Source organism: Sesamum indicum, linkage group LG5 (assembly GCF_026168435.1).
Source record: "Sesamum indicum cultivar Baizhima isolate 11 linkage group LG5, ASM2616843v1, whole genome shotgun sequence".
NCBI lineage: Eukaryota > Viridiplantae > Streptophyta > Magnoliopsida > Lamiales > Pedaliaceae > Sesamum > Sesamum indicum.
In genome coordinates this window covers 7,615,198-7,628,168 of record NC_142661.1, presented here as the reverse complement: position 1 = coordinate 7,628,168, position 12,971 = coordinate 7,615,198, and the positions used below count along the sequence as shown (strand labels likewise).

The 12,971-nt window shown below is 30.1% G+C and overlaps 1 protein-coding gene across 1 annotated transcript; it reads right to left on the bottom strand.

The window, feature by feature from the left end:
- Positions 1-11,286: 11,286 nt before the first annotated feature.
- Positions 11,287-12,261, bottom strand: LOC148788077 (putative disease resistance protein At1g59780). The gene has a single exon (XM_088880329.1). The coding sequence runs from the start codon at positions 12,259-12,261 to the stop codon at positions 11,287-11,289; it is 975 nt and encodes a 324-aa protein (XP_088736455.1).
- Between the last annotated feature and the right edge of the window lie 710 nt (positions 12,262-12,971).

The following is a 12,971-nucleotide window of genomic DNA, read 5'->3' as shown; positions in this document are numbered from 1 at the left end:
ACTCTTTTTCAAAATTTAAGTTTTCAACTTTATAAATTTTCAATCTTTATAATTCATTTGTTTGCTCCATCCAATTTAAATTAATTGTTTATATAACTTTTTGAGAAAAATGTTGAAAGCAATCACTAGCATAAAAAAAAAAAAAAAAGGTTTTATAGCGGTGGAATTTTAGACGGCTTCAATGGTTTTGCCAACGGAAAAAGCTTCAATCTGAAAATTAGGCTTCGGAAATAAATTCCGATGGTTTTCTCGAAAGAACCATTAACCAAAAACTAAAGAAACTATCGGAATATGCATCCTAGTGAACGAATAACAAAATTACCAAATTCTGGTGAGGATGGAATATTTTCCGACAAAATTACCAACAGGCGTGTACCTTTTTTTTTGGATGCCATGCATTATTAATGGTGTTAATATTTAGAATATTATGCACACAAAATACTAAAACATGACGAGGTTTGGGTCATATAAATTACAAATGACTATCACTTCATTTGACCAAGTTAAAATATTACACCCGAAAATGAAAATAAACAAAGAATTGTTATTTCATTCCTTTCATCCACGATAATGTAATGAGGAAGTTGATTTCATCCATACGTGGTTTCACGAGTTGTGGCACGTTTGGACTAAAATGAAGCTGCACTATTATTGTTAACAAAGTGAATACACACTTATTTCCTAGTATCATGAGTCGTGGGGGGAGATAGTCTACACTATGATTCGGTTGATAGGTCGAGTCTGACACTAAGTAAGATCACTCGCTTCGACAAAATTTGTTTCTTTTTTTTTTAGTATACAGGTGTTCCCAGGGTTACGTTTCTAGCAAATAATGCCAAAGCTTATTTATGTACATCAATCCATTGGATGGATGACATAAAGTTTAATAAATTAGATTAATTAGAATTTCAAGTTAGCCATTAAAATTAATTGGACTAATTTTATTGGACCTGGTCTAATTTATCAATTGATAGAGAGATAATAAAAGGGTTGGATCCTTTAATTGGATTAAAGGATATTTTAATATTAGCTTATAAATTAAACTAGGTTTGATTTAAAGTCCATTAAAGTGGACTTGATTTAATTTTAATTAATCTAGAGCCAGTCCATTCAAATGCAAAGCCAAGGCCTTGGCTAGACCATGGCTAAGTTAAGGAGGAAACACCTCCTTGGGTGTGGTTTGGCCAAATTGGGGTCCTAGGGTGCACCAAAATCAACCACAAGGTAGCTTAGATGTGTTAGATGGTAGTTGGAGTCTTGCTAGATCAAGACTCCTTTGTATCTTGTGCATAGGTCACATATAAAGCCTCTGAAATCCTTATAGCCAACCAGCAGCTGCTGCACACGCATACCCATGAAAATTTTTCTCCTATTTTCTCTCAAAAAAACCTCGCAAGATCTCAAAGATAGAAAGAGGAACAAGAGATCAGACGTTAATCAATAACGTTGTTGATTCTTTGCACTTCCATGGAGGTTTTTCTAGAACAAAATCTCCACATTCTTGGTGCGTTAGTGTTTAGATGGTCTCTAGATCGAGACATCACTATGAACGGATCCAGAACAATGAATCAAAGCTTTTAGCCGAATGATAAAAACAAAAAGGTGTAAAAATCTCATTTAGTATTTTCGTCCCTCTTATTTATTTTTAGCAGAACTCTTGCCTCCTTTGTTTTGTTTTTACACCAAATGCCCTAAAAAAGATCAAGAGTACACCCCTTTTTCGAGATTTAATTGTATGTTAAATTATTATTTTTTGATTTTTTGAGCTTTCGCTCTTCAAGTGGTATCAGAGCACGAATCGGTGTATAGACCTAGAATTTAACATGTTTAATACGGATGTCCATGATAACATACTTTAATTGGCTTTGGAAGCTTGGATTTTGGTCTTAATTACATCTCTAGAACTAAGATTTTAGATGTTTTAACTATGCATTTAATTTTGGGCATGAGAATTTTTTGAAATTTGAAAATTTTCAAATATAATTGATTTTTGTTGTTTCAAGTATTCCAGAAAAAGAAAAACAAAAAGTTTCACAAAAATAAAAAAACAGCAGTAGATGTGTTGTTGTCTACTGGCCGATTACTGGCTGGCAAGGTACAGCTAGCAGCGAGAGCCTTGCTCACGCAGTTTGGCCAGCGTTCTTATGAGCGTGAATGCTAGTAGGAGCGAGCCTATGCATGCGGGCATACACACAACATGTGTGCGGAGCCCTGTCTGCTAATGCCGGCTGTGACACGAGCGCATCTGGCAGGTGTGTCTGCGTGCGTGAGCCTAGCTATGGCAGGTTGGGCCAGTTGGTCATCTGGACTAAATGTTTATGTTTTTTTAGAATTTTTGCATATTTTTCGAAAATAGTTAATTTTGGGGTATTTAATTTTTTTTAAAAATTTGGTATTCTCCAACCTTAAATTTGTAAAATTAATTTTAATGGATTTTCGAACAAGAACTATTTGTTTGCATGGGGTTGCACTTATATCCATAGTTAAGTTGCATTATTTTTAATGTAAAATTCATTGAATTGGATATGTGATTAATTTATGATATTGGATATCATTATTATAATGTATGGTTTGCGTTATAGTTTTTGTGCTTGTTTATTTTCGAAATAAATGTGTTTTTTTGTTAATTGGTAACATGGATGATCACAAAGCCATTTGGACCTTATGGATGGTTTCTTTTCTATTATTTTGGGGCCTACATATATTATTTTCTTATCTCTTCATTTTTAGCCTAACTATTTAAGGCTTGCTTTCTCCTTATTTATGTACTCCCCCTAACTTTTATTTGAGGTTTCATTTCAATAGGTTAGAGAGACGTTTACTTTTATTTTTTATAATAATCGAAGAGAGCAAGCCCATATGATGAAGGCCCATGAAATAGGCCACAGGTTGGCCCATAGAAATCCATGGAAAAGAGGCTTGAAGGATGGTGCCTACGAAGTAGATGAAGAAATAAAGAAAGATTACAAGGTCTGTAATATGTTAATGGGTTTTAATATCTTGTAATAGCGTAGGGCCTACCCTAGACTACCAAAGATCCACCACGGGCTCAGTGCACCACATAGGTTATTGGGCTTGTGATCATCCAACAGGCGTGTACGTTTTTTTTTACATGCGATGCATTTTAATTAATGTTGTTAATATTTAGAATATTATGCATACAAAATACTAAAATGTGACAATGTCTGGGTCATATAAATAACAAATGACTATCACTTGGTTTAACCAAGTTAAAATATTAGACCCTAAAATGAAAATAAACAAAAGATTGTTATACCATTTCTTCCATCCACGATATGTAATGAGGAAGGTGATTTCATCCATACGTGGTCTAAGAGTCCTGGCACATTTGGATTGAAATGAACCTGCACTATTGTCGTGAACGAACACACACCTATTTCCTAGTGTCATGAGTCGTGGGGGTAGATAGTCTACACTATGATTCGGTTGATGGGTCGAGTATGACACTAAGTAAGGTCACTCGCTTGGAGTCCTTCTAATCACTTGAAAAAGGTGAGGCTAAATATCTTGGGGATCTCATAGGTCAAGAATGGTATTTGATGCGTCCTACATTGTTATTTCCATGTGAATCATAAACGTGGGGTATGGAGAACTTCGTTTGTGGACCCCAAGCCCACTAGGAAAAAGTTTCGGGAAACACCATTTGAGAGTGATGGGCTTTCATAGAAATAATGAAAGGGTTTAATGACTGAAGTCCAAGTCCTTAACTTGAACATAATATTATGATAATCTACTAATTTTTCTATTTATTAATAGATGCCTAAGAATCCATTGAAAACCATACTTGATTCTAATAAATTTAGTGGAACAAACTATTGGAATTGGATGGGAAATACACTAAGTGATAGTCATCGATTTCAAGAACCTGACTAGTATGCTGGATGAGTCTCTACCTCGGAATTTGCCGGAAGGGCTCCTGCAATGAGAATATTTGACGTTCGTCAGTGGCATGAGGACAATCGAAATGTACGCAGTATTGCACTGGGCACGATGAGTAACAAGATCTATAAACAATACAAGAGGTATTAATATTTCGATGCAAGACATGCTTATTTTAGTTTGAATTTTATAAATATGGGTATTTGGTCTACTTTTATAGTAGTTTCTTGCTTTTAGTAATTTTTATTTAATGTATGATTTAATTTGAAATTATGTGTCTATATATATCGATAATTTATTACACTATTTTCAATAAAAATAATTCACTTATATTTAGGTTTTCATGAATCGCAAGTATATAATAATTAATAATGAATTTTAGAATATTGAATCATAGTTTTGATATAGTAAAAAAAATGTCCCTTAACATAACAAAAGAAAAAAAGTTGATCATATTACTACCTTCCAATGATTATAAATTTGTTTTGGTTTCTGATAATTCAAAATGAAGATTGAATTAAAAATTTAATTGACGAGCTCACTTAGTTTGAGATATAATTTGATCTATAGTTAAAGTAATTGAAAAAGTATTTAATCGATCCATTGAATTTGTTTAATGAAATAAATTTAAGTAAATTAAACTTTTCATTGATTAACAAAAATAATAAGTAGTTAATCATTTTATTGATATTAAAAATTAGTTAATCAAATTAAAAAGATGTCAAAATTTAAAATTTCCTTTTTAATTATAAATGTTGACAAAATAATAAGAAAAGAATAAAGAGAAAATTGATTGGCTATAAATAAATTATTGGGTTGTTTAAAGCACAAGCAAAGATCTCTAACTCTCCATCTTTTTAACTATAAATGTTTATTTGGATTTTCATTGCCCGGATTTGATGGAATGCCTATTAAGATAACAACATATAACAAAGATAAGAGTTAAAATTCAACCAAACCTAAACCAATTATGTTGGTAAGAAATGAATATGATTTAAAGTAGAACATTCTACATACCTTCTATTTCCTTTTCTATCTCAGTAATATTTCTTGTACTACTTCCACTTACATCCCCAACCTGAATGTTGTGGAAGTTTTAATATGTGTCATGAACAAATCACATAATGGTTCATTCATTTTTTATAATCTTCTATAGTTAAAAAGATAGAAAATAAAACATATCCACATAAATTTTGGTCAAAGATAAAATGGATTTATGGATTCAGAATTTACCTGTTCGAGCACTAGATCATTCCTCCGACAGCTATAGAGCATAAAAGTTGCAACCTCCTTTAAAGAGCGGAAGTTTTGAGAGACTCTATCATGAATATAGTACTATTGCATGAAAATTTGGTTGAAGAATGTTAGTTATATTATATTAGTTTTGCATAACTCAAAAATTGCGCTTTTTCTTTTGTAATATCCAAACCTTGTATCTTGGTTGGATTTTTACTGTCTCAATAATTTCCAGTAGAAGGTCCACGTCTTGTTGGAGATGGACTTTCTTCACTCTTACGTCCAACTTGTCTTCATTATCTTGTACAATTATGTAATACATTTCCCTTTTTCCTACTTCAATCTGCCATACATATGTAAATTATAATATCACATTTTTTATAAATTATAATATCACATTTTTTAGATAAAGAAATGTAAAAGTGCATAAGAACAAAAATGCACGTGATTGCACACTAATATCTAATCTTGTTTTCTGTTTTTTAGTGCATGAGGTGCTAGAGATAAGTAAAGTAATTGCATAAGTTTTCTACAAACAAAGTGTTATATGTAGATTAAAGAACAAATAAATAATTACCAAGAAAATAATTAAATTTTAGAATAAAAAGTAATAAGATGAGAAAAAGATTACTTCAGTACTAAATCAGTAAATCATAATACCAAACGAAACGGATTTCTAATATTCAAACGATTTGGATATATGAACCTAGCTTGCGTCCCAAAAATATAGAATTACTATTATTTTAGTTTTATTCATCATAGGGATCTCACATTATATCTTGTAATTGAGAAACTTCCACCAAACTAATGTTAAATTATTGGTCATGGACTAAATTCATGGTTGCTAGTCGCAGATCAAGATGCCTAAAGAGTTGGGTTCAAGAGGGACTCAATCTAGAATTTGATTGACCTAATCCAGGAAAGTTGGTTGGTCCAATCCAGACCAATCATGGGCTGATTCCAAGTATCAATACTTGGGATAGGCCAGCCCAATGACCTAGGACCTCCTAACCCTCGGTCGAGTTAGCGGGGCAATCTAATCGTAGCTACTTCTTTTTTTTTTTTAATAATACATGACATGTAAGTTTTATTTTATTCTTATAGCTTAACTATTCCATATTTTTTATACTTTTGAAACTCTAAAAAGTTTTACCTTTATTCTTCTACTTCTATCTTAGTACAATAATTTACTAAAACTCATTGTTATTTTTTTAAAAATGTATTTTAAATATTTTTTGGGCTTGTCATTATTTAAGTTTATTATTTGTAGCTAGTTGGTTAAATTGTTATAATGATCTTTATGCGGTCTTAGCTACTTTTTTTTTTGTAGTTTTGACTTTTTGTTTGGTTTAATTTATGATTTATTTATTTAAACATCAAAGCATAAATGATTTAAGTTTGTTGAAAAAAGTATCTCATCTTCATTAAAAAAGAAAGGAAAGAAAACTTATTTGGTTTGAGGTATAAAAATTATTTAAGGTATAAAAATTAGTGTTTTCAAATATGGTAAGAAAATATATAAAAAAATAAGGTAAAAGAAAAAGAAAAGCTTTATTGAGCATGATTTCTATAGCCTCAAGAATGGATTCCACATCAATTTATTTTAAAATATTTATCAAATAGCGAAAGTTCAATTTCTTGTTGAACCCTAATTACGGAAAAAAATTTCTACATTAGATTCGTATTGAAAAGGCAAAAAATAAAAAAAAAAGAGATAATATTTTTGTAAATTAATTAAAGAGTCCATCAATTTGTACGTATTATTGTATTGTAATGAACCATTTGTCTTTACAAAATTCTTTATATATAACTCCAGTTTTTGAGTAAAATTGAAAACTTAAAGTAGTGATGAAGTTAAAATTGATACTCAAAAATGAAAGAAATATATGTTGTAGGTGTGATTTAATCTGAAAAATGTAATTAATGGTTCGGTATATAAATAAAGGTATAGACTAATGTCACTTGATTGATAATGTTAGTGATTATTACACTTTGAGGATTAGATTTCATTGCTGAAATAATGTTGTAGTAATTTAAGTTTGAAATTGAATTGCAATTATATTAAAGTTATACATATATACAAATGTGTGTAAGAATTTTTTGCACTAATTTATTTAGTTCTTTGCCACCATGGAACATATTGCTTTCAAATATTTTGGAAACAAAAATGAATTGACACTTTTGGATCCATTAATCCCAATATATATATACACATATGTAATTGACACATAAAAAAAGCTAAAAGAATAACAAAGACTAGAGTGTTGGATATAACAAAAAATAAAGCAAATTCTCGAATATCGAACCCTCTAAGGCTGACAATCCTCTAGCAGCTTCTGGAATGTCTCCTATAAAACAAATAAAATTATTAACACTTTTAAGCAAGAATTAATTTTTTTTATAAAATAATACCTACTTACCGCCACCTCCAATGCCCTCGGCCAGCTCCAGCCGCCGTCCACTTTTTTCTTGTAGCACTTCTCCAATAATTTCATCTGCTTGGGGGGCCTATCGAGCTTTGCCTCCTGTAGATGAAAAAGCATTTAGCATCTTATTTATAAAATAATGGTAAAGCATTTAAAATACAATTATTTACTTACCAACTTCCTCTTATGCATGTCGATAGAGGAAGACCCCCTCCAATACATAATTGAGGACGTCGTAGAGTTCGCCGCCCGGTTCACCTAGGAGTGGCCTGACCAGGATGGACAGGACGATGAAAAGTATCTTTTGGATTTACTTATCAGCCAACATGTGGAAGACCCAGTACATGAACCCATTGTCACAGTCCCACAAGTAGGTCATCTACAATAATAAAATTAAATCAAACATTAGTAAAATTCATTAAATAATTAAATTATTAGATAAAACTAAATTAATTTAAAATTGATTACCTACATGGTCTGAAACCAGAAATGCTGGTACTCTGGCGGCATCTGCTCATACATAGGGATAGGTGGGGAAAGTGTCCCCGTCACGATTGCATTGATGCGCTCGTGAAAGCGGCGATCAGACATAAAAAGGACATGCTATATTAGATATTTTGAAGATAAAATAATAATAAAAAAATTTGAAAAATAAAATTAACTCGCGTCATCGATGCTGATGTACTGGGCGTGCTAATGGTACGGGTACTGATGGTAGTGATGAGCAGCCGTTGGGGTGGCAGACTGTTGTATCGTGTCATTAGCTGTCGGTGCAGCTCCAGATGCTCCAACATCATTCGGAGTCCGCGGGGTGGGGGACGGTGCGGTTGTGTCAGGTGGTGGCGGTGGTCGAAGAACTACTTCCCCAACATGAGACGAAACTTGTAGACGACCATGTCCTCGACCACATGGCACAGGAGGCGTACCACTAAACATGATCTAAACAAATTATTGAGAAATATTAGTCTAAATTTTACGAATATTCACATTAATATGTATATAAAAAAGAATACACTAATGCTTACATATCGAAAATATTATCATGAAGTTATGAGTATTGTACTCATTAATTATTTAAAAATATATAATTATCTTTTGCACGTATAAAACGGGCCAAGTATTGTTTTAAGCGTGTAGCCTATCACATGAATTTTTTATTTTAGTATTTGTTACATTTATCCATTTTAATTTATCAACATTGTCTTTTGTTGACAGATGAAGATGGATAAACATAACAAGTTTTACTAGCAAAATTCAATTAATAGGATAAACAAGATTAAAGGCATATGTGATCTGTTTGTACGCTGTTACCAAAGAACTATATATTTTTAAATAATTATTAATTATTGAAAATATTGTCCTCAATTTGTTTTCTATTTCTAATGATTATGTAATTATATTTTAATTTTAAATATTACCTTAATATTGTTATTGTTGACATTATTTTGTATATAATATTATTACTGGAATTATTGGTCTAATTTTGTGATTACTGACATTATTATGTAAAAATGTTATTGTTGGGAATATTCTCTAATTTTGCGATAATTGACATTGTTATGTAAATAATGTTATTACCGGGAATATTAGCTATTTTTCAAGATTATTGAAATTATTATTTAAAAATATTATTACTGGAAAAATTGGTCTAATTTTTTTATTATTGACATTATTATGTAAAAATATTTTTATTAGGAATATTGGTGCAATTTTTGTGATTATTTACATTACTTTTTAAAAGTATTATTATTGAAAATATTGATCTAATTTTTTTTTATTATTCAAATAATCTTATTATTGGGATTAACTATTGGTCTAATTTTTGTGATTGTTTACATTATGATGTTAAAATTGTTTTATTGAAAATTTTGGTCCAATATTTTTGATTATTTACATTATTATTTAAATAAATTTACTATTGAGATTATATATTGGTCTAATGTTTTTTGGTTATTTACGTATTATGTAAGGGCATAAATTACACATAAATTGCACATAAATTACATAAATTGTATAAATTTACAGAAAATTAGAAATTTTGAAAAAATATTTTCGAAATTTTTTGAAAAAATATTTCAGAATTTTTTTCATACAGATTTTTTTTTAAAATACCAAAGATTTACAAAAAAAATTTAAAATACCAAAAATATACAGAAAATAAAAAAATTTTGAAAACATTTTTTCAGAAATTTACAGAAAAATTTTAGAAATACAAAAAATTAACAGAAAAAATTTAAAAAATATAAAAAATTAAAAAAATTTCAAAATATTTACAATTTTTGCCTCAGTCTGGTCCCTCAAGCTATTTTTTGTTGAATACGTGGCTGAATTTTGACTTTTTGGAGGGTAAAATAGTCCATTTAAGTTTGATTTTACCATTTTAATCCCTTAAATTTATAACATTGTCAAATTCCTCCTTTTTTCAAAGGAAAAAAACGTATCTATATTTTTTATGTTGATATATTAAAATTATCTTTTATGAATAACAAAAAATTTGCACTCTTGTGAACATAATAATATATTTAACTTAAAACAAAAACAGTGTACTCTATTTTCTCTTTTTTTATTGCAATAAAAAAAATCCAAAATTATGATAAATTTTATGAATTTACCTTTTGCGAAAAGTTATATAAAAAATTGAAGTCAGTAATTTTTTATTTCAAAAAATTAAAGATAAGTCTAAAAGTTAAACCTTAACAATCTATCTTTATTACTAATTAAGAGCACTATTTTGGTGTCTCACTCTTTTTGGTGGGTCAATTTTTTTTTTTAATTATATTTCTTATTCTCAACTTTGTTTGAAAAATTACAAATAACTCCTCATTGTTTGAAAAATTATAAACTTCCCCTTAATATTTGATAAAATCATATAATCCTTGGATGGAGGTTTAAAATTATTAACTTTGCCCTTGATGTATTTTTATCTTTTTTTCTAAAAATATTAAATAATGGAAAAAAAAACATACATAGTGGATGAAATATTATCAACTTAGTCCATAAAAATTTTTTAGAAAATTTTTAAAAATAACTAAAATTATAATTCAAAATTCACAAGAATATTTTAGTCAGTTTACCATAAAAATAGATGAATTGGACTAATTATTACAACAATGTTAGAATCAAAGGTTGCATGGTAATTTTTCAAATAAAGATGGTGTATTTATAATTATGTCAAACCTATTTATATATATTGTTATTATTATGAACTTTTTGTTTATATCGATGTATTGTAACTTAAAGAACAAAATTTATTTGCATTACTAATGTACAACATTTAATATTTCGATTGACTTTCACAAAATTAAAAAAGTTATGAAATAACCAGAACAAAAAAAAAAAAAAAGTTTTGAATTGTGATTTTAATTAATGCGTACATTACATTACACGGAACACATGCTAGTTAATTATACATTCATCAATTATAGTTATAAATAAGCGAGACCTATAATTGGTATTAATTGGTATAAATGAAAATATCTGGAATGTGTTTGATTTTGTGATAATCTTCTCCTTCACCATCCACCACTCCTACCCTCTTCGCAAACTCTTCTGGCATAGATATAATTCTCAGTTCTTGGAGAGTATTAATGAATTCCAATTCATCTGGAATCATCTTCAATTTACTGCATTCTGCAATAAGTAGACTAGAGAGGTTGAGCATTGCTCCTTTCTCCACTCTCCACCCCATTAAATTCAACAACCCATGCAAAACAAGTTCCTTGAGTTAAGGAAATCCAGTTGCCCGACAAACCATCTCTCTGTCCACATATGGATTGCTCCACAAGCCAAGAACTCTTAACATGGGAAGCTTCTCTAGTATTTCCATTGGGTCTTCCTCAATCCTTGTACCCACAAGCTGCAATTCTATCATATTTTGATATAGTTGAACTTCATAAGTTGGTAATTTGCTCACTCGACAATGTGTGATTCTCAAGTAATGTAGTGAGTGATACATCACGAACCTCCTGAAAAGAGTTGAGCCATCTTCCCGATTCGTATTGACATCCATGTCCATCTTTGGCAATTTAAGAAGATGAGTGATATCATCAACCACATCACCAACCCAGATATCATCAACCATCTCCAATTCATTCAACCCTTCAAATTTCAATTTTTCGCCTCCAACCCTCTCATGATCATCTTTCATAAATAGATGCCTCAAGCGCTTCATTTTGTATATGCAATTAGGTAATCTCATTATATTTTTCACATTCAATGTCTGCAAACAAGGTAGCTTGCATATAGATGGTGGCAATTCTTTCACAATACTATTTTCGAGACTCAATAGCTTCAACAGCTCCCATTTTGCGATTCCTTTGGGCAATTTCCAATTCTCAAATTGATAACCTTTGAATACAAAAGATCTTATGTTCTTATTTTCCCCAATCCTTTGACTAAGATCGTTATCCACTCCCACCGCATGAATAGCCAATCTATTTATTTTGCAAATGGCAGAGTCTCCTCCTCCCATCTCTCTATCCATAACCTTCAGAAATCCTTTTCTTTTTCCTTTTGACAAACATAGATCTCTAATCATATCATGAAGCCGGCATGACTTAAACCTTTTATACAGTGGCAACTCGTCTATTTCCACTTGAACCATACACCTATTTTCTGGCTCAAATAAATACCGTTCTGCCACATCTCTCAAACTTTCTCCCTTTCCCTTGTCTTCTGAAGAAATCATTCCTTCAGCCATCCATAGTAAATATAGTTTTTCTGTATCTATTTCTTGATCCTTTTTAAAACATGCCAAATACAAAAGACATGATTTCGGGTTGTAAGGGAGCATATTGTAACTCAAATCTAGTATTTGATTAACTCTTCTGTCAGTCTCCAAACCTCTTCCATGTTGAAGGTACGAATCAAGATTTCTACACACATTTTTCTATTCTATTGATGCCTTTTCATGACGAAGAGTTCCCCCAATAACTGAAATGGGTAATGGTAAATAACCACATTTTTTTACTATTTTCCTTCCATATTCTTCCAATAACTTTATTTCAGTTGTAGGTAGCTCTGCATACATAATGAATTATTGTTAGTTATTTACGTTTGTTAATTCAATATATTAAATTTGTGCAATTAAAACAAATCAAAATAAGAGAATTTCGCCCCATACTTAAAACAAATAAAAATAGAATTGTTGTTATGTTTGTATTTTCATGAAATTGTCACTAATTATTCATAATAACAATTTTTTTGGCACTAATAATTTTTAAAGATAGTTTTTTCACACATATTGTCGTCATGAAAACTATAAAAAAATATTAGACATATTAAAATAATCTTTTTCGCCTAATATATACTATTAATGATATTTTTAGCATCATTACTCTTTTTCTTTTTGTCACTAACTAGAGAAGAAGATTCAAAATCAATAAAACAAAAACAAAAATATTTACAAAC